Below are 23850 nucleotides of genomic sequence, written 5' to 3'. Positions count from 1 at the left end.
GTGTTTTTGAAAATTTGAGTGTTTTAATTAATAACGAAAACCTTCATAAATTTTGATGCAGAAATTATATCGTCAAAATTTTAATCAACTTAGTGATATATATTAAAATATAGTCTTAATAAAATAAAAAGCTAAATAAAATTGAACCTCGTGTGACTTTCAGAATAGTTATAGGCCTAAATCATGTGATTTTATGAAACATAAAACACAATCAATCAATTAAATCTGTAAATTAATTATCTATAAGTAAATATTTTAAAGGATTTTTTTTAAAATCATTGATCTATATTATAAGTTCTATTTTAGGAAAATTAGACGTTTATGGAATGAAGTTCATTACATTTTCTTTAACAAAGTTTTATCGAAGAAACCGGAGGCTACTCTCTTGAAATACATTTTAATTTAAGTAATACGTTGGAATTGTATAAGTGAATTCACTTATACAATTCCAGTTAGATAAATGCGTGAATTGTTATGTTCCACTAATTTATCGAAAGCGAATCACTCCTTTAGGAAAGATTGGTTTAAATGTAGATAAGGAGCATGAAAGCGCAATTGTCGTATTTATCATTAAGTTACGAATAGAATTACAATTCTTTAACGTTAAATATTGGAAATACATTTTAAAATAATTTAACCATTTTAATTTAAAATCGGAATTTATTAAGTTTGTAATTATCATATAGGACGTACTATCTAGAGAGACATTTAGAGAAACATTTAGAGAAACATTGCAACAATTGCATTTAGAGAAACATTTTGATATGGAAAAATTCATCAAAAACTGAAAACCTCTTAATACGAACATAAAAATATCAAGCAATCTCTTAAATAATAATCTTTTAATATAAGGAAAAATTTAATATTATCGACTTAATTCTTTAATAAAATATATTTTAATGGTATTTGTTGTGTACATGTAGTACGTGTAATGTAATGACATATTATAGGACTCATACAAGTCAACTTGATACATAGTGGTTCTATTATGTTTATATGCATGTTTATCCATATAAACACAATAGAACTACTATGTACCACTATATTTTTATTCAATAAATTAGGAGTATAAATACTAAAAAAGTACAAAAATAAAAGTATAGACAGACTAATATGTTGCTCTCGCGAAAATTATTCCGAGTTTTTTAAATTCTGTGCGTCATGTAATTACTTGTAAGAAGTAACTTTAACCAAATAATTTATCAATTTAACCTGAACTTTATAGTGTTTGTCTATATACAGGCAAGTATAGGTTAGTATAGTATAGTTTACAACGGATATTTTCAGCTCTGACAAAGGAGACTGTTACAGGAAGATTTCAGCAGTTAGTATTGGTTGTTAGTATAGTAACAGTAATGCATTGATGGTCGCGAATATATGTTCAGCTGAATTCCCATAATTCGGTGACGCAAACCTATACATTCCCACTGTCGTCTGTCTGAGCTTCGTTATCTTGAGAACAGTTAGATAGACGACAGCCGAGTCCAAACATCTAAAGCTCGATTAACTATTTACGAACTTCCGGTCCAGACCGAAAGTCATTCTGGATTAAAGACTTGAGACTAACTTTTTCAGACTTTTCAGGGTGAGTTAGCTGCTTTCAAATATCTGGAAACCGAACTGTTGCTTTTTCATGCATTGTGAGCTTTCGGTTTCGATTTGATGCCGTTGATAGACAATAAATTGTCTCCCTCTACGATCTCAGTCAGAATAGTGTAGAGTTCTGCTCAGTTAATTTTTGTGTCACATGGTTTGAGGAAATTATCCTCGCTTTCATTTCACTTTCAAATTGTCGAACATTTTTATAAACAATGATTTTGCGTACAACTGCCCGAACGGTGTTGTTTCCAGGCAGACTTTTATTTTGACGCATCAGTCACATTTTAATTTTATTGAAACTTAGTACTTTTTGTCTATACTCGATTGTATGGTCGTAATATGACCATACCGATGATAACGGTATCAAGTACAATCTTTTTATTATTTTATTATTATTATTATTATAAAACGCTTTTATCTAAGTTGCTTTCTATAAAGTCCTCAATTCTTGCAACTCAAATTTCATCGACTTCTAATTAAGGCAGAAGGCTGAAACTTTGAGGACATGCCTCAGCTCGATGATGATACTTTTTAATGGTGATTTAAGAGGTGGCTTCATCCCATCATCCTTTCCACTCTGAAACCCGATAAACATATAAATAATGATTAAATTCTATAATTGGCTATGTATAAAATGTATTGTAGTGATATACATATATATATATATATATACTTATTGGGTGTATCACCATTTCACCCCCCCCCCGAAATTATGAAAAATCAGCAATAAAAGCGTTTTTAAAAAATATATAGATCAAATCTATTCATTGCTTCAGTTGCATTTCCTATTATTTTTTCCGTAACTGAAATATGATACTCATATCAGAAGTTTAAAAAATCATAGTATATTTTTTACAAGTGTAACATGTTAATCTATCCGTACTTTGACGAAATGATCCATTAAATAATAAAAAATGTCTGTGTTCTGGATAAAGAGTTGTATTTCCTGCAACGCCGTACGGTGAAATCAATATCCTCCGTTTATTCGTGCAAAAAAAAAAAAAAAAAAAAAAAAAAAAAAAATACGGATTGTTAATAATTTAAAAATTTATTTGGAAATCACAGAATGTTAAGATATACAACAGCATATAACTCAGTCTAATCGATCAATCAAACAAAAGAAAGTTTTTATTAATAAAATAAAATAAAGGTTGAAGGTTTATTGCAAGGAATCTTCCCGTTTGTGCAATTTGTCCTTTATTTTCCTCAACCGTCAAACACTTCGCAATTAAACTGCAAATAACTGCAAAGTGACTCTATACTTTTGCAACGCATAGCATCCTTCGTAATATCTCTCCACTAAACTCTGCTAAAGAGTGTAAATACGAGTATTAAAATTAAATTGATAATAAAAATATGAAAAAAGTGCAAAAAGTTTAATAAAATAATTAATAATAGGCCTAAACATGAAAATTTTCGATATTATTCTTTGCTTGTTATTTATATGATTTGAATAGTATTTCAACTCTCCAATAATAATAATAATTTTAAAAAATTGAAGACTAAATACAAATAAAAATTTGATGTCTTCACACATCGTACACACAATTAACACGAGTAGAGTCGACTTTTCCTTTGGGGCTCTTTTCTGGTTACGAATATGTAAATTGATTAAAAGTCCCTATGGCACTGGATTCATTGCATATTTCTTAAAACATTTAAAAAAATTCAAGATGAAATATACTTAAAAATAATTAAATAATAATTAATCTTCCGATTAATGAATTCAACTTTTATTTTTAAAATAAAATACAAATTGTAAACTTAAATGTAAAATTTTGCTTCTTGCGATCTTCAAGTTATTTTAGCCTAATTAATTAATTTCGTTTTACTCTATTATTTAATAAAATATTCAACAATGTGATAAAAGAGCATTAAAATATATTGGGATGAATAATTGCATTTAATATTTCATCTTACGTAACTTGTGTGATTCAGCATATCAGCACAATGATCGATTTTGCGTCCAGTTTATTATCGATTTTCAAATGCGATAATATTCAAATTAATATTATGATGTATCAAATTATCTGAAATTACTTATATATAATTAATATTTAATAGACTCTGCCTCTAGATAGCAATATTATATGAAATACGATCGAACCTTTGAACAATGGCCACTGGCGGGAATAAAAAAATGGCCTTTGTTCGGGGGTAGCGTTATCTGGAAATTATTTTGTACACATTTTTGTTTAGTGGTGACCTTTATTAGAGGTTTGACTGTATTTCTAACTTTAGAATAAAGGTACCGTACATAAATAATAGCATCAATTTCAGACTTGCCATTTTAAATATTAACATAATAGTTTACATTGAAAATATTTAAACATTAAACTAAATGTTACTAATTTCTTTACCAATATTTTATTTTTTTAAAAGTAAATCAACTACTTAAAAAGTAAAATGCTATTTTGTATTGTTTCGAATTAAAAAAATTGCATTTCTTTTTCGAATCATTTAAGTGTAATCCGTTCATATCACATGGAAAGTATAACATTCAAAGAAATAATAAAAAAATTACATATTATATATATTTTTTTATTAATTATTATATAACTTTTTTGTAACTAAGGATTTTTAGTTAATTAGGACGATATTGATTCTATTTTTTCAAACAATAACTTATTATACACAGCGGAGAATCATTAAACATTGTACAGTACATCATAAAAAATCATGATTATAAAATAAATTAGACTTTAAATATTGAAAAAAATATGTCTATCTTTATTAAAATACATATTTTTAATTATATTCGTAACAAAAATTTCGTGACGATCCAACCCCCTCGCACCTACCTTCACTCTATTTGGTCCTCCCTCGCTTCGATCCCTTCACTCTATCTCGTTGGGTGGCGGTTCAAACTCCCCGGGAATGGGGAGTTAAGCGGAACCGCCCGCTTAACTCCCCATTCCCCTTCAACCCCTCTATTCCCTCTTACCTAGCTCAACCCAAACTCCCACTGGTTTTGTTCAACGTCTTCTTGCTTCGCTCAATCCTCCATTCATCTCGCTTACTTGTTCAAAAGTTTCGTGACAATATTACGATTTCCAGTTTCTATTTTGTTTTATCGTAACAGAAAAAGTGTCTTGACGATTTTAAGCTTGATTTTTTTTTTAAATATATAATAAAATAGATTTAGATAAAACGGTTTTATCGGTATGTTGTTGAAAGAAAACAAATAGCAAAATTTATAATTTCATAAAAATAGTGCATTTCTGAAATATTAAAAAGAGTGATAACATTAATAATTATAATCGATATTATCTTAAGATTAATCTTGTTGGTTTTATTCTATAATTTATCAAACTTATTTCTTAGACATCATTTTCACATTTTATATCCATTCAATAATCACTTATTAAATTTATTACATAATTGTACAGCTAAAACCTGTAAACAACGGTCACTGGCGAGAAAGTAAAATTGGACGTTGTTCGGAGGTTATCTTTTTATGCATTTTTGTGGAAAAACATCTATTTATAGATAATCGTTATTGAAGGTTCGACCGTATTTATTTGCTTATATCATGTAGACACACAAGTTTTTCATAATATTTAAAATGGAAATTTAATAAAATTTTTTATAAATTTATGTAAAAGTATAACGAATTTACTTTTTTTTTGTTTAGATAAATGGACGAACCTCTTGCGTGTGGCAAGTAGTGTTATATATTGTATCAAATTATTTTAAATTGCTAATGCCCCTCACATTTATATGCAGCATGTGAATCTATTATTATATTTATTTATTTTTATTTCTTTTATTCTCTTTGAATAGCTATGCAGACATTATGGCGCAGTATTCTTGTTCTTAATCTTTACATAAATTATAGCTTTGATTAGTTATTTAAATGCCTCATTAAGATGAACAAAAGACTTCTCATTTTATTCTGATTAGAATATTCCAAGCTTTAGGAATTATCTAAACTGATAACAATAACCGATTGATAACATTCAGGGAGTGCAATTAGTGAAAACGTTGTTTTGTATTGATTGACATTATAAGGACATATCATTGAAACAATTAAAAATTGTATAGCTGGAAAATTTATTTATTATAACTATTATTATTTATTAATAAGTTAGAAACTCGCCCAACGTTGTTGCCTGTTAAAGCCTTTAATTAACAAGTTAAGGTAAAAAATTGAAGCATGATATGTCAACAATTTAAATTAATGTATTGCAAAAAAATAGTAATTAAAACGACTGACATTTAACCTTCACAATAATATTTAAGACTGATAACAATAATTGATAATGAACCATATATTGAAGCTAATAACATGAAAGACAACTTTAAAAAATGATAACAATAATCGAATTTTCACTATCACTTATTTTATTATTTAAATTTTATGTTTTGTGGTCAATTAATTGTAATAACATTAAACAATTAACAAAACTATTCGTGATCACAATAACCGAACTTACTGTATTATTATATATCTTTACAGAAGTTTTTGTCCTTATCTCTGGGGTTATTTCACTATTGAATTGAGATTATTTTTACTTTTAGGTCAGTCTGTTTTATAGGCCTTCGTATCTACTCAAGTACATATTTAGAAGCGAACAGTCACTTAGTTGACAAACTTTCCTTTGATCAATTTCGACAAATGAGGTCTTAAGTTAAACTTTGTGACATCTATATGAACAGAAACTATAAAAATTTGAATATATTTGAACTCAATCGAATTACTAAGGATTTTAACGATTTTCGATCGGTCACATGACCAGTAGCCTATTATTAGAATATTTTGCCCAGTACGATAATTTGTATCCCAAATTAATCGTCTTGGCGTGTATATTTTATAAAAATTATAAACCTTTAAATATATTTGCAACGTTTATATTTATAAAAATGTTTACATTTTGTCACGTGACTGTTATTACGTACTTAACTTTGACGCTATTATTCCTAAGCAAAATGTTAAAGATGTTGAATTTATTACATATTCTACTCTAATGAACACAATAAAGTTTGATTAACTACTGAATTAAACAACTCTTTGGTTGCGAAGTCTCTGTTTTATACTTCATACGTAAGTTATAAACGTTGTTATTATAAAAATATAACTGTGATAACTGGAAAAATTTTCTTTTTCACTATAACATATCATTAATAACAATACTTTTTAAAACTGACTTATTTTTATTATTAATTAACTACACTAACTTCTTAAGTTTTCGACATTAATGAGTATCTGTTTTGAGTAGATATTACTTTTAGATACTTTATATAAATGCTAATAAATTTCTGTTATATTAGTTTTGGTAGTAAATGAAATAACTACTATTACAGTGCAGTAATTTGAACAAAATTTTTTACAGTTCTTCGGGACGACAACTTATGTAGAAGACTCTGGGAAGACCACTTGTCAAAAGCAACGAACACAGTTATTTAAAACAGTTATTTAACAAAGCACTAAACCATGTATGTGGATCGCTATGTTGTCATAACAATGTAGATGTTACAGATCACGTGCGCTGGTAGACACTTGTGACTATAGAGTAAAGATGTTTTATTCAATAGTTAATCAAAAGTTATATCAAAATTATTTTATGTTCATTAAGTATTTTATGAACATAAAATTATTTAACTTGCAGCGTGTACTGTATATTTCTCGTCGTACTGTGTTCTAAACTCCTAGTCGAGTGAAGTAAAGATCGGGTATGTTGTTGTAAAAAAAATTAGTGTTTGGATGGTCGAGCGGTTAAGGTTAGTCTTCTAGGAGACCGAAATTGAATTCGTACGAGTCGAAATCTCAGGAATTTCTCGAGGGGTGATCCGTTCGGATATATCAGGTCTAGTTTTTCACCAGCCGCTCCTTTCTGAACCTTATCGAATATGTAATGGGCTTACTAAAAATCCTCTTTGTGAACACAGACTGAAAGTAGATATTTAAAAAATCTTGCGATGAATATAATTAAAAAGGCACTCTTAGAACCCACAGGAAGTGAATCAAAATTAAAAGAAAATATGACAAAAATTTATCTTTTGGAAATAAAATTTTTCTTTATTTTGTGTTACACCGTTCTAACAAAATATTTTTGTATCTGTATATTATCTAAGTAATTTTTTAACCTTTGAAAATCTAATTCAAAATATATAGGCTTATATATAAATTATGACATGCTGTATACATTATGTAATTAAATTTGATAGTGAGTTAGAATTGAATAATATTTGATCTAATATTTTCTTTACATTCAAACTGCAAATGTCCAAAGTGCATTAGAGTGCAATCATTTTAAAATGGTTTGAATTTATGTGTTGCTAACAATCTCCAAAATTATTTATATCAGTGTTTGTACAAGAAAACGCAACAGACGTGATCATTTGATTTATCCTTTGTTTCGCGTTATACGTAGAAATCTATAATGACATTGTAAAGTATATAACATGTTTGTCTATTATTCTCTGTCAGTAAGAAGCTACTAAAAAAATACCCCCCCCCTCTTCCATTAGGTTTTGACAATAATCTTTTATCTCGTTCTCTTGTAAACAATTTTCTTACGTTTAAAGACAATCGCTTTGAAACATTTATTAAAGAAATTTTTTCTTTCATAAAAACTACTTATCAATTAAATTTGATAATAATAATATACTGGCAATAAAAAATAAAACTGATAACAGAAAAATTATAATTTACATCTTAAATTTTCTTTAGTATTTTACCATTTGTTAGAATAATTGTTATACTATGTTAACTGCCGTTACAACGCACTAAACTAGCAATCATGGACGTCTGCGAGGGACAAACGGCACGTTTGCCCCTCGCTAGTATTGAGTAAAAAATTCCCAAATTATGATCGTAAAAGTAATTGAAATACATAACCTTATACTGTCGACCTTGGTACGCATTATGTCATAAAATTTCTTATCTGACTTAAAAAACACCAAAAATTAAATAAAAATTTATTGATTTAATTATTTGTCTCCAAGCTTTGCCTGCTGAAACTTTTGCGGACGACCATGTTTGGAACGAATTGGATTGATTGAGTAAGGCAACGTAAAAATACGTGGGCGATCCGCCAAGGGTAAACCAGACCCTACTTATGAGTTAGACACGTGAAGAAAACTCAAAAACCTTTACGTGTCTAGCCAATTGGTTACATAAATCCGTGATCATATCAGTATTTAGTCGTTTTATCTGCTCGGCCACTAGTGGATTTATAGAATTCATTATATTCTTAGAGAATACAATGTCAAATAACAAAAAGATACCAAATCTTTTTTTCTTTTATTTCCAATATGATAGGTTTACATAATATTTTGTAATGCATTTCACGAAGCTTTCGTGTATTCAGAAAAATATTTTAAAAATTCATTATTATTTTGAATTTTTTGTTTTACCTAATCGATGATGAAACACTGTTCTTAATTATCCAGACTTAAAATAATAACAGGAAATATTATTTTATTATATTATTATATTGATTAAAATTGAATTAATTTTCAAATCTAGATATATCTACAAAGAATGTAAAACTATTTAATTACTTTATAAGAAGAAACATTCTATATTATATTTATTTTCTGCTTACCACATAAATTTCAGTGATAGTTTGATACTTATTGCAAATACTTAAATTAATCTTTATTTTATTTTTTAAAATATAATATATTTTTCTTTAAGAAATACGTCTATTAGTTTCTACGTATTCTGTTAGTTTTTTATAAATAAAAAATAAAAATACAAGGTCATAATATACTGATGAAAAGGAATGAATGTCCTGTTCAACTGGATAAAGTTAGACATATTTAACTTTTTTTTTTTTTAATTCCGAAAAGGAATTTCTGGTTGATAGTCGATAATCTTGTACAATAAATTTTAATGACAATCTGATCATGGTATATTCTAGGATTAACATTCCTCTCTTTGTAACTTTTATGTAAGCCGTTTTAATGAAAAGTTTAATAAATGGTAATAAAAGCCAATTGTTCTGATTATAATAAACGTTGTACGTTTATTCAACTAAATAAGGACCATGATAACATTGTCCAAATGATAACATTATCCATGATCACAATAGTAGCATCTATCTCATATCCGTATAATTACAATTTTCAACTGTCATTTTAATTTAATTGTGTTGTTGAATAATATTTAATTACAGTTATATTCTGGCAAAAATATATTTTTAAACATAAAGGAAATGAATATAAAAACAAATATTTTTTAAATATTGTTTTAATGTAGAGCTATAAATTCTCACTGTCAGTCTGTCGGTCTATCCTCCTTAAATCTTTCTTAATCTCAAGAACGGTGTTAGATAGATGAAAGTCGAAACCAGATATGAAAAGCTTAGGGACAGAAGACTCCGATTAACTATATTTTAATTTTCGGTATAAACCGGAAATCACGTGATTTTAATTCAAATAGTTTCTCCTGAATGGAGTTACATAGATGACAGGCACGGCTCGGTTTTTACCAGGAAAAGTATGAAAGCAAGACGGTACTAATTTGAAATGGAAAGAAAATATTTTAAATTAAATAAATTAAAAATATGATTAAATGGCCGCCGTTCAACCCCTACCAGAGATTAGAATAGTCTATTCTAATCTGTGGTTCTCCTTTCGACGTTCCGGAGTTTTTCTTTTATTTTTTACACAAAACTTAAATTTACTTAACAATAGAATTCTGTCGGATTCCCCTAATCCTAATAATCTGATTTTAAAGAATTATAATTTTTTTTATAGTTAAAATTTAAGTCGATAAATTAGAATTTTTTTTCTTTTTTATATTTTAAGAAACGTTATAAACTTATATAAGAAGTTTTCGCTTATTTATTATGATTTTTTTTTCTAAAAATCTTATTATTGCTAATATGTTACTTGATAGAAAAATATCCACGATAATAAGATCCTTGAATTCAAATAAAATTTAATTTATTTTTGTCATTGAAAAAGCTCAGAAGCGTATAAAACTATTTAAAAATAAATTAAATATTTTGAAAATCAGAATTACTTATTTCTTATTCCCCTCTTTTAGGTTACATAAGTAATTTAGACGAAGGAACATATCGATGTCCCGATGGATCTAGCCCAAGTATTCGACAAAAAATCGTTTCTGGAGTACTTGGAGCAGCTTCCAGTGTTACTTCCATTCAAGTGGCTAACTTACTTCGATTATTTAAAATACCACAAGTAAGTTGAGAGTATTTAGGCCTATTTAATTTATATATATATATAATAAATATGTACATGCCAGACATGGGCAAATACGGCTCATTTTGAGTTATATGCGGCTCTTGCTGAAAGTGTTAATTTCTGTTTTTTATTATTCTCTTTACAATTTTATTTTTGTAATTTTGTGAAAATATGTTTATTAAAAAAATTCAATTTTTGTTTTATACTATATTTATATTATATAATAAAATCACGCGCTTTACAATACTATCCGCCACACAGTACAGAACTGCGGCTCCCATGCATTTTGTAAAACCTACATTTCGGCTCCCACTGAACTCTTGCTTGCCCATCTCTGGTATATGCGGTTTCAAATTATTATATATCTGCCAACGAGAATTACATACAGAAGGACATTCTGTACGTAATTTGTGTTACACACATAAAAAAATACCCGAAATATTTCACACATTTGGAACGCATAAATATAAATATTGATATTTCTGCTTTTCAAACGTGTTTACCAGTGGTCGAGTGGATAAAACCTCTAAACACTAGTTGGTTGCGAGTTTGCACGTGAACAACACGCCATTCGCGTGGCGTTTTCCGGGTTTTCTTTACATTTTCTTCGCAAATAAGGGCAAATATCGTATAGAATGTTCTTCTGGGAGGCGTCGTCCTTAGCAAATCGCCTTTGTGTTATCTTATACCGTCAATACAATCTATTTTAATTGCTTAATTTCTCAACCTTTTTAAACCCAAGGACCAATAAAATGTTTGAAAATTTTACGTATCACTAAATTACGTTGTCCTAGCTTTTTTAAAACCTATATGAGTATTACCAACATTTGAGACATACTGTGTCATTTATAATATAATAACTATAAAAGCATGTTTTGAATACATCTAAAAACATAATTAAATTGGAAGTAAACTATAAAAAGTGAATCATCATTGAACAAAGTTTTAATTGTTAGTAGTTTGTCTGTCTACTGACAACAGGTTGAGAAACGTTAGCTTAATAGAAAAACAAAATACGGATTGTTAATAATTTAAAAATTTATTATTTGGAAATAACAGAATGTTAAGATATACAACAGCATATAACTCAGTCTAATCGATAAATCAAACAAAAAAAAGTTTTTATTAATAAATTAAAATAAAATCAATTCTAGAATTGAATATAAATAATCTATAATGTATTAACCAAAAACGCTACATACTATATATTTACAGTATAAAAGCATTTCTCTCTCCGCTGCAGTTACTTGGGTTAACAAAATTGCACTCAAGATGATAAGTTATTTATGCTTAGATTAAATTAATTTCCTATGGGATATGATCATAATACACACTCTCTCGCTACTTCTCGCATTTTAATGTCATAGGCAAGAATAAGTGCGCGATAAAATAAAATAAGAGCGCAATATTATCTTCTATTTCAAATTAGTTTTCGCAAAACTCACATAAAACGTCTTATACTCTTATAACAAAATATAAACACTCAAATTCAGTGAATAATATTTTTATATTTATATTTTAATAGTTTATATGCTCTAAATATATTCATTTATACATATTCAAAGGTGGAAATATTTTAAAATTACATTAATAATACAATAAACCCGTGATTCAACGGACTTCATCCAAATATTCCGCTAAATCAAGGGATTATTGTCTTTATAAACACATACAGTATTTATATTTTAAATAAGTTATTATAACATTAAAATCTTAAATTTTCAGAACTACTTAATGTTATATATTTATTTATGTTTTTATGGAGCCATTAAATTGACTGATAACTATCTAATGTTTAGTATTGAGTAATAAATTCAGTAACCACCTTTAGAGTCTATGTAATACTGGCTTTACAGATATTAAAGACTTGATATAAGAAGAAAAAGTATAAAAGATTAAGTAAAAGAGCTCTATGATGGAACATCTCTAGATCCAAATATAACATTATGGAAAGATATAATATATATTGGTTATTAGCGTAATGATTTAACTTGTTATTTTAATAAGCTGAATCATTACGTTAATAACCAAAACAATATGAGAAACATGAATCTTTATATAATATTATTGATCTTATAGTAGAACCTGACAGTAAAGAAAAACATCATATGAAAAGTTAATAAATAATATTATTTCAAGAAAATTATACTTAGTCATGCAAAGAATAACGTCGAAAAGATATCATTATGTACCTCATTATGTATTCATTAAACGATAACCTATAATAACTTAATTGGATCGATGCGAAAATCTTGAGTAATTAATTGTATACTTTATTCAAATTTTTCGCATTATTAAGCACAAAATTATTAATAAAAATGTTATAAAGTCTATCACAATTTTTTATTTTAGATTGTAAAAAATGGAAATCGTCATAATAATGTAAAAAATGCTAAATATTTATTATTTTATTGAAACGATCCATTAAAATCCAAGATATGGTTGAAATTACGTTATAAAATTAAACACGCATAAAAATTGAAAATATTAAATAAATTATTAAGAAAAGTATACGAAAACAATTTTTTATTCTTTTTAAAATTAAATAAAGATTATTAAAAAAATTAGTTTAATTTATTGTTATCTGAAATATTCTGCGAATTTGATATTATATAAATATTTGTAGTTTTTATATTTAATTTTATGTTTTTGATAAAATTAAAATTTTATTTGTTTAAATGAAATATAATTCATAAATTTTTCCATGTTATCTCATTTAATATTAGCGATATATGATATGAAATTGAAGAAATCAATGAATATACTGTACATAAGAATAAATAATGTACTGTATATATATATATATATATATTTATTCATTCCTTTATATATAGTAAACTCTAGAAAATATGCCTTTCAAGTTTTGAGAAAACATTAAATTATTCTGCGTTTTTAGTCTATAGAGATGTTTCAGTATTCAATGTAAAATAGGAGAGATATGCAAAAAATCTTTGAATGTAATCTAAGAAAAGTTTTTGAGAAAGTAGATTCTTTCAACTTTCGATAAAAAATTATCATCACTTATAAAAAAACGCTTGGTATTTTTACAGTGGAATAGAATTTCACTCAGCACTTCCCCTTTATACGATATCTATCTATTATATTGTGACATATAAAAAGTTATCGATTGTTATAATGTGAATTGTGTGCCGGCCGGATGGTGGAGGCGGTTAAAACGTCAGACTATGCTCTGAGGAATCGAATCTGGGCGAACGGCTCTCTAAGAATTTTTTCTGAAATTCGTCGGGTCCTATGCTTCACCATCTGATCGTCCCCATTGCAGACCTGGCTTAACTCATAATGACATGGAAAAAAGGCCCTTTTAGTGTTTATGGGGAGTAAAAAGAAATTTCAATTTAGTCAAAAAAAAAAAAAAATCTGTACAGTAGGTGTTAATTAATCTTTATATCGATTAATTTACAAATTATATTTGAAAAAACGTTTATATCTTTACTTCCTAAAGGCGTTAATTTGACATTTATTTTGTAGATAAAAGTATAAAAATAATTTATTTCTTGTAGAAAAAAAGTATTATTAAATTGTTAAATAGGATATATATTTTTCTGATAATTTTTTAACTAATAGAATTATTATATTATGTAATTAATAGAAAATATTTACAACAAATATTATCACAATCATATAAAGTTATATAACTTACATCTGCTTCCATTTATTTATGTTATCAATATATTATGTACAGTAGTGTACAGTACAGTACATTAAATGAAGAAAAAAGAGCAATACTTTAGCAATAAAAGAACAATTGAATACAGAAAAATAATCAATTTAAATTTGAAAATGATTTTTCTCTGTAACTAACAAAAACAAATTTTACAGTCAATAAAATTTAGTTGACGAACAGTATATATGGCGAGGGTGGGCCTACCTACCACCCCGCAACCTTAATCTCGAAAAATATGGTCAATAAAATTGATTTTTACAACTTTTTTAAAATATAGGCTACAGTAAAAATCCTGTCCAAAACGGAACCTTAATAAAACGGAAACATGCTTAAACGGGAAAAATTCTCAGGAAAGCAGCGATTTTCTGTGTTAATAAACCTGTTCAAACAACCAAATAAAAAATTCGGTATCGTACAAATCCGGTTTACATAGGTTTCACTATATCAAAATTATTTTAATAATCAATAATAATAATAATAATAAATCTTTAAGATGTTACAATACTATTTTTAATATTAAAAAGAATGATTTATAATGCTGTTGCTAGAGGTGTTTAATTGTTGCTCACTATTTATTTCCGACTAAAAGTAAAACTAAATTATGTTGCTCAATTAAGAAGATAAATGTCTCAACTATTATAAGTAATTTGAAATTTAAAGTGTTTAAATAATATAGGGGAGACCGGAGCAACTTCGGCATGTTAAGAATAATTTAATTTTTTTGTAACAAATACTGCTGTAAACTGAAATAAAAACGTTGTTTATTGTCTACTAGAATGTTACCTTACTATAGAACTGGTTAAAATAAGTTTGGAAGTAAAAATAATTAAAATAATAACAACTTTACAAAAAGATAGCAATTGCCGAAGTTGCCCCTATACCAGGGGCAACTTCGGCAACAGTAATGGGGCAAGATAGGCAGGTATATAAATTTGTGTTATTAACAATTTATAAGTTGGAATTCACTATTAAAACAAAGAAATACAAGTCCGAAAACCTATTTAATATTATTACAACGAAATGCAAGTTCAAAGATATTTATAAATAAATAAATAATGCAAACAAAAATTAATTAAAAAAATGAAACAGAAAATAAATGAAAACATCCTAAAGCAATGTAAAAGCAATAAAAAATCATATTGTTTATTCTCTTATTCTCTACACATATCACAAATAAATTGAGCATACTCATTTTCTACATCCGTACAGTCCACATGAGCCCACATTTTACATTTACAGCATATAATCCACTCCTCCTGAGTAATGCCATATTCCTTATTGCAATATATACAATAAGTATTTTTACCGTCATTTTCCGGTTCCTTGGGATCTTTTTGCCTCTTTCTTTTAGTTAACTTCGAATCCAAATTCTCTAAAACCGTTGCCCTTCTGCAAGATCCGGATTTTTTATTTTTTTTTCTTTGCTTCTAATGTGGTTTTATATGGGGATCCTGTTATTTCTTCTGCCTGTTGTTGTTTGCGTCCCCGATTAGAAACCGTTTGTTTGGGTTTCGGAAGTGGAGATATATCAGAAACTTTTAATATCGTTTTATTTTCTGTACAACTATTGCTTTCACCAGTAGACATGGTAATCTGAGATGAAGAAGAAGATGGCAACGGCTCAGAAGAGGAAGGAATCGGTGCAGGAGTAGAAGGCATTGCATTAGGAAATGCTGTATTTTGAGAATTTAATCAAACCATAGCAGAACACGATCCGGGCAAGATGCGGCAGTGTTGCCGATCTTGCCCCACTAGTCATGATTTTGAAACATTAAGTAGAACCCTGAGAACAGGGTACTAAGCCATGATCTGGCCACGTAAATAAGTTCAAGTTTTATCCTTCTAACAGATAAAGTAACTTTCGTTATTATGGAATTATAACAAAACATGCCAATTCTATATAAATGGAAGCAAAATATTATAGAAAATTGAATGAAAAAGACAACTTAATTGTTAATTCAACTGCGCTTGTTGGAGAACAATACAAATACCACACTCAACAAGCCACCTATAAAACTCAACTGCCTAACCTCTAACCAGAGTCTTCTTTTATTTTGTTTCTGAGAAAATGCGATTGACAAACTTGCCCCGTATGCCGAAGTTGCCCCGGTCTCCCCTATTTTTAGAGTCTTCAGTGTATCCGAGTCAAATTTATCAATGATTTAATTTCATACCTATGAACTTTATTCCACAAGAAACTTCTGTTTTGGATTCATTTATTTTGTAATTTATTTATTTTTATTACAAAAATTCGAAAAAATCTTTTTATTTCAATGATTAAAAATTATATATACGTTTATATTATTTAAATTAAATAACTGAGTATATATATTTTAACATTTTAAAAAAATTTTAAATAAATTATTGTGCGGCAATTTGAAAAAAATATAGACCTATAAATTCCCACTTTCGTCCGTCTGTCCGGTCCGTCCGTCCGTTATTCCTTAATCTCAAGAACGGAGTGAGATAGATGAAATCCGAGACCAGATATGGAAATAAATATTTTAATGTTTACTCTTATTACTACTTTATAACAGAAATGTTTAATACTTTAAAATGCCATTAAAGCTTAAAATACATTTAATCTTTTACAGTGTTAATAAGAAAAAGATTTATATATTTTTTTCTTTATTTAAAATAAATTAATCACTTAATACTCTAAAGTTTATAATAAAATTAAAATATTTTCGAAGGAGTTTTAGTCTTACTGTATATCTCGAAGTTTAAACGACAAATTTACATGAAAATTTTCAATAAATAAGCATAAAATAAATAGTCTCAATGAGTTTTGATATATTTCTGTACAAAACTTACGACATTATAATTACTAAAATTGAATGACTGATTATTCTAATTAATACTCAGATTAGAAATAAAGATAAATTTAAAACGGAAAATAAAATAATAAAATAACGTGTTAAAATTTCACTTATTACTAAATAATTAATATGAACACATTGATTCAATAGTAGTTTATACAGCAACGAACAGGGCAGTCAAGAACTTTTAGGAAGCCTGGAGGCACTGTCTTTACGACAGTGAAGGAGTTATCATAGATAAAAATTATGCAACTTCATAGAGATCCAAATCGACTGGGGGACCTATTTTGTCAAGAAGGGGAGCAAAAGCTCGGAAACAAAGTATATTTTGTACATTAAAATATAAAATATTGAAAATGGGTAATACCTGTATCAGTATTCAGAAGGGCTCCGAAGAGGTCAGGACTTCATAGCCGCGTTTGCATGGGGTCCAAAATTCGAAATTAATAGTTCTCTCTACCCAAACAGAGAGTACAGAGGACTTCTTTTGCTTCCTAGTGACCCCTTTTTGCTTTTATTTAAACAAATAAAACACGTAAAAAATGTTTCTTTGTTAATAAAAACCAACCTTAAATATTGTATTTTTTGTTAATAAAAGTAGCATTAATTTATAGCAGTAGAAACCATTACGGGTCCCTAAGTTTCTTCCATGAAATACTTTTCATCTCTTCATTTAGACGATTCTGGGAATAAAACATGTAAAAGTTTACTAATGAAAACTCTGTTTAATTTAATGTAGATTAATTAATAGCGTTCAAGTAATAATTTCAAAATACATAAATTTCAATTTATTTTACAGAATTACAGTAATTACTTTAAAAATATGTGATTAGTCACAGTAAGAAGATTCTTGAACGCCATTTTATTGAATAGACGTAAATGTATTCATTTTTTTAAAGTATATAAATTACAGTCGAGCATATTTAATTTTCACTTGGATCCGTTACATTTCAAAAATTACCGTTTTTAATTTAGTTTATTATTTAAAAATAATACAATATTTTTTTGTTTATATGGATTTCGAATATGTTCAGGAATAGAGCCTATTCAAGGTTCTAGGCTGAAGAAAGGAAGAGCAGAATTTAAACTTGTTGGACCCTGAACTTCAATATACAAGAGGCTTTTCCTTCTTCATCGAATAATAATGGGCAATATGTATAAACTATCTTTGATAAAAGAACGAAGAACGAGGCCCTAAGCACGGGGTTATTGGGGCCGAAACGTGCCGGAACGATGTTCCAGTACTTTTTCCAAGGAGGAAACGCGTTTTCTGTACCGATTTTTTCATAAGAAAAAAAAATGAAATTTTTCCTAAGTAAAGAACCGAATTATGAAATATTGTTTATAACTATAATGATACTGATAACAGTAAAGTTATTCTTAGTTAATAATCTAAATAAAAGTAAATTCTTTCTTATTGCTTTAATTATTACGCCTTTGTGTCCTTTATCATAGCTTAAATTTATCTTTGTATACTAGTACATTTATCAATTAACAGGACTTATTATACTGGAAATTATGGATGCAGATATTTAGTCTTACAGATCAGAAATAATATTTTTTATTTAGTTCACCTGTATAAAAAATATTATTTCTGATCTGTAAGACTAAATATCTGCATCCATAGTTCCAGTATAATAAGTCCTGCTAATTGATAAATGTACAGTACTAGTATACAAAGGTAAATTTAAGCTATGATAAAGGACACAAAGGCATAATAATTGAATCAATTCTCACTGATGAGTCTACGACACTGAGCAGAAAATTTACTTTAATAATTTTTTGAAATGCGAGGTAAATAAAATAAAAGATTCAGAATTCTTTCTTTTCGATTTAATGGAATTAACAGATGAAACATCGATTACCATAACAGAATGCCTTTCAAAATGCCTCGCAAACTATAGATTTTATGTCAAATATTTACCTCATAATTTAATTTCACTTACGAGCGATAACGCAAACGTTATGTCAGAAAAAATCAGAAATTGATAAACAATGATTGAATAAATATTCAAATCTGGTTACATAACACTGTGTAAAATCATCGCATACAGTTATTAACCATTTTCAAATATTTATGAGTAAATTATACGCTCCATATTGCCATTTCCAAAAAAATAAAAAGAAAAGAAAAAGAAACAGAGTTGGAATTGTGGGCAGAGAACTTAAGAGCAGAAATTAGAAAGATTGGGCGAGTGTTGGAAATAAGTCGGGTAACTAGTTCACTTAGTCTCTGCTGTTTGACAAACTTTTGAGTTTTTTATGCAATCATTGTTGACATACTGCTGTAGTTGAAAACTGTACAAAATCCTAACGATCTATGTTCGTTGGATTATATATACAAATTTTTATCTAAACGATTTCTATTAGATTTAGCTCTAATGTGTGACGTGTTATATGAATTATATTTATCATCAGAAGCTTTACAAAACAGAGATACAATAGTTAACGCAGATAAAATAATTCGAATAATTCGATGGAGTATTCCTTATCTGGAATCTCTAAAATATCACAAAAAAAAGAAAAATAAATTATAGAAGCCGTAAATGCTGTTAAAGAAACGAAATTTCGTTCAGTGATAATAGTAGACATTAGGAAGTTTCTATTATTAACAGAAATCAGTTCTTAACTACTATTATTAATAGCATGAATTGCAGATTACACAGCGATGTTTCTTTGTCCGAAAAATATTGTAACCTAATTACGAGTTTCGGAACAAGCGAATTCTGATATTGAAATTGGATTCGGCGAAAAAGAAATCGAATTACTCTGCATAAGATTTAATTTATTATCATCAAATGGTATCAGTACCAACAAAGACTATTTAGATAATGATGGAAGGAAAGTACCTGCAGATTAGGAGAGTTTATTTGCATGTTCCAAGCTCATATTCTGCTAGGTGAGAACGATTCAGCAATATGAACTTAATTTTTAAGTGAAACAAGAAATCGATTACTGACTGAACATCTGCAAATTTATTATTTATTAAGATGCATGGTCTACCACAACACTTATTCAACCTGGATGAATATGTTCGAACTTGCTACGAGTACATCGTTCTGCTGATGGCAAACGAAAAAAGGCAACAGCACAGGATATTAACATTAATCCACTTTGGGGGTAGATATAGAATGTTTAAAATGTTACTTAATAAAAAACAAATATAATTTGTTGATTGGTATAAAAATAAATATCTAAAGGAGATAATCTTTTGGATATAGGCTTACATTCAAATGTATTTTACAGTGCAAATTGGAGATGCGATAAAGATGCTTTTTAACTAGAGCAACAAGACGTCCCGGATTTCTCGCTTTCTTTTTTGGTAATTACTGTGACCATTCCGGTACTTCTTTTTCTGTAGCAAAACAGCACTGATTCAAAGCTATATCTTACTTAGCGTATACGTAAATCCGACCCTTGAGTGAAGGGATGATAAAGAGGAGAGGAGAGACGCTTCTAGTATATACTTGTCAAACATTCGATGAGTGCTTATGAAGTTTTGAAGAGAAATAAATATAAAATATGAATTTATCCTATTTAATATTTTAAAATAGATCAGTTAAGTACGATATTACTTCCTAAACATTTTAAAAATTATCTATTAGCGAAGATATGTACAGGATTACAAAGCGATTTATTTTTAAAATATTCACCTGAGATTATTAAGTTTATTTGACTATCAGTTTAAAATCAAATTTCATTAAAAAATTAAAAGATTTATTTTATAGATCTTCAACAAAATAATTATTTTTAATTATTATTGTTGATGTCAGTGATTATTATTTAATCTGTTTCTATATTTTTTCAATGTAATCTTTATAAAAATTACTTTAAATTATTCTTTATAAATTAACAAAATAAAATTAAATACTTAAATTTGAAGTTATTTAATGATAAGAAAAATAATTTTAAAATACAGCATACGTATTTAGAACATTTTTTAAGGTTAAAAATAAAATTCCAGACTTTTTTTTATTATCTTGTGTGTTATTGGTTTACAGAATTATTTATTATATTTTTAATTAAACTAATTAAACAATTCTCTCTTATCTAAATCCTACAACTCGAAATTATATGCGATTTTTAACGCTTATCTTGCATTTTACTCTAATTTGTTTTATTTTAAAATATGTTTATTTATAATAAAATAAATGTTTTGAGAGTCTTAGGGAAAGTTATTTATATATTCGATCAAGCAAAATTGACCTATGATGATGGATTGTTTTAATTTAAGAACAAAACAAGTTAAACTCTCAATTTTCAATTTCATGAAACGTATAATTCAGAATAATGAAATTTTTGCCGTTTTGATAATTGGATTCTCAAAACGGAGACAGTAGTTAAAATCTACATTTTGATGGTCATTTAGGACCGTCCATTAGTTATATAAACAATTTAAGAGGAAAGGGTCGCAAAAAGTATAACTTACGATGGAGAGGGAGGGGTTAATGTACAGTTTAATACTACAAAATAACGAGTCTTTCGATGTCCTTTCACACACCTCAGGAAAATAACAGTCTTACCGCGGTCAACCTTTTATTAGAGGCTGCTCATCCGACGCATTAGGGCTGTTTCACACTGTCACCGACTGGTCCGACCGGTCCGACCCGCCCGAGCCTATAATCGGGCCGACTAGTAGTAAAAGAATTCACACTGAGTACGATTATGTCGGTGGCCGACTCGTAAGGACCAATCGGAACGCGTCTTACAGATCAGAACACTAGCCAATCGTGGTAAGTTTTTCAATTTAAACAGAAAACATGGCCGTCTTTATAAGGTTGTCGTGTGTTCGCGGGCTAACGACACCATTTTAGCATTTTTAATGTCGCTTTCTCTTGTAAATGAAATGTATTATGGTGAATTAAAGTAATTCGTTTTGTTAATATCGATGAGTGCCTGCGTATTTCTTAATAAAGTTGTTCTTAAACGAAGCAAATAGACGGAAATAAAAAATCGTTCGTAACTTTTAAACGGTTGATCGTAAGTAATATTTTTTTAATACCAATCGATTCAGCGTATCAAATTACATTTAGATATGTCTACGTCTATTCGTTAATATGAAGTTTAAGACTATTTTTTTAGCTGGATACCTTTCGCTTTACTCTAACCAATTATTTTTTTCAATGTCGCCTTTATAATCGGCTCGCCGAATATCATAAAGCCATGGATATTTTCTAACTTCGTTTATTAAAGCTTCCGAGAAACTTTACCTTCCGCCATTTTCTAACTTCGGATAAATCTAAACTCTGATTGGTTATAGCTTCGAAGCTCTCATTGGCTGTAGCTCACCGACTGCTCCGACGCGACTACAAATATTTAACTTTTTAAATCTGTCCGACTGGAACGACCAGTCTGTCGACCGACTGCTGTTGCCATGGCAATACGACTAGGAGTCGGACCGGTCGGCCCAGTCGGTCATAGTGTGAAACAGCCCTTAGACTGTTATTCTTCTGGGGTGTGTGTAGTGTTATCACCCGTCCGGTTTTCACCCGGATAGTCCGGGAATTGACTCACAGTCCGGGTGAACTATTAATTTTGTCCGGAAATTTCGTAGAAATTGATAAATTACGATGAAACAAAGTTCTTGCAAATATTGTTATAAATTTACACCATTTGAACAATGAAAGACCTCACTCATTGAAACTCATCTGCCATTCCTCCATGTTACTCTGTTCATGATGACGTGCAACCTGCCTCTTGACCTTTTTTTCTTTTTTGCTTGTATGTTACCCCTACTCAAGTCCCTAGTCCCTAACTGTAACTGATTTAAAATCAGCATGCACGTTATTCTTCGCATTGTGAAATGACATTGCGCATGCGTCTGGAACTTCTGTTCGAACAAATCTGACCTGCCGTCCGGGTCAGCGATTTTGTAAAGGTGGCAACATTAGGTGTGTGAAAGGACAACGAAAGACTTATTATTTTGTAGTTTTAAACTGTATATTAATACTACGATTATGTGTTTAATTTCTTCATTTTGTCTTCTTTCTAACGACATAAAATACTCGTGAAATTCCGAGAGTGATTTTTTATGTGTATTTTATTGTTATTTGATTAAAAACGCAAAAATAAACATATTAAATTTAAGAAACTCGCAGTAAATTGTCTCAGCTTACACCGATTAACATCGGCATTGTGTGACATTTGAGAGGAAGGTGTTATTTTCAAAGTCCGGGTGGATGGTCAGTGTAGTCCACACTGACTTACGTAGTCAAATGAGTAGCACGAATCACAAAATTCCCATAGGATAACATGTATGAGTAGCACGAATCACAAAAATTTTAAATCCCATAGGATAACATGTATGAGTAGCACGAATCACAAAACTTTCCCGTACGATAACATGTATGAGTAGCACGAATCACAAAATTTTCTCGTACGATAACATGTATGAGTGGCACGAATCACAAAATTAGTTGATAATAATTTTTAGATCGCGAAATTTTTGACTTACCTTCTCGAGTAAATAACACACGCGTTTATAAGTTCGATATTAATTTAAGTGTTAGAAATTATTTTACTTTGTCGAGTAAATAATTTTTAGATCGCGAAATTTTTGACTTACCTTCTCGAGTAAATAACACACGCGTT

General features: G+C 28.5%; 1 protein-coding gene across 1 annotated transcript in view; it reads left to right on the top strand.

Moving 5' to 3' along the window:
* The window catches only part of LOC136972674 (metabotropic glutamate receptor 6-like), a 134956-nt gene that overhangs the window by 43724 nt on the left and 67382 nt on the right, over positions 1-23850 (top strand). The window contains exon 2 of the mRNA XM_067267276.1: positions 10598-10752. Within this exon, the coding sequence (XP_067123377.1) occupies positions 10598-10752 (155 nt within the window). The remainder of the gene's footprint in view (positions 1-10597; positions 10753-23850) is intronic.

Source organism: Centruroides vittatus, unplaced genomic scaffold (genome assembly GCF_030686945.1).
Source record: "Centruroides vittatus isolate TY-2023 unplaced genomic scaffold, ASM3068694v2 contig_300, whole genome shotgun sequence".
NCBI classification, from domain to species: domain Eukaryota; kingdom Metazoa; phylum Arthropoda; class Arachnida; order Scorpiones; family Buthidae; genus Centruroides; species Centruroides vittatus.
Note: the sequence above shows the minus strand (reverse complement) of the source record. Positions and strands in the feature narration are given on the sequence as shown.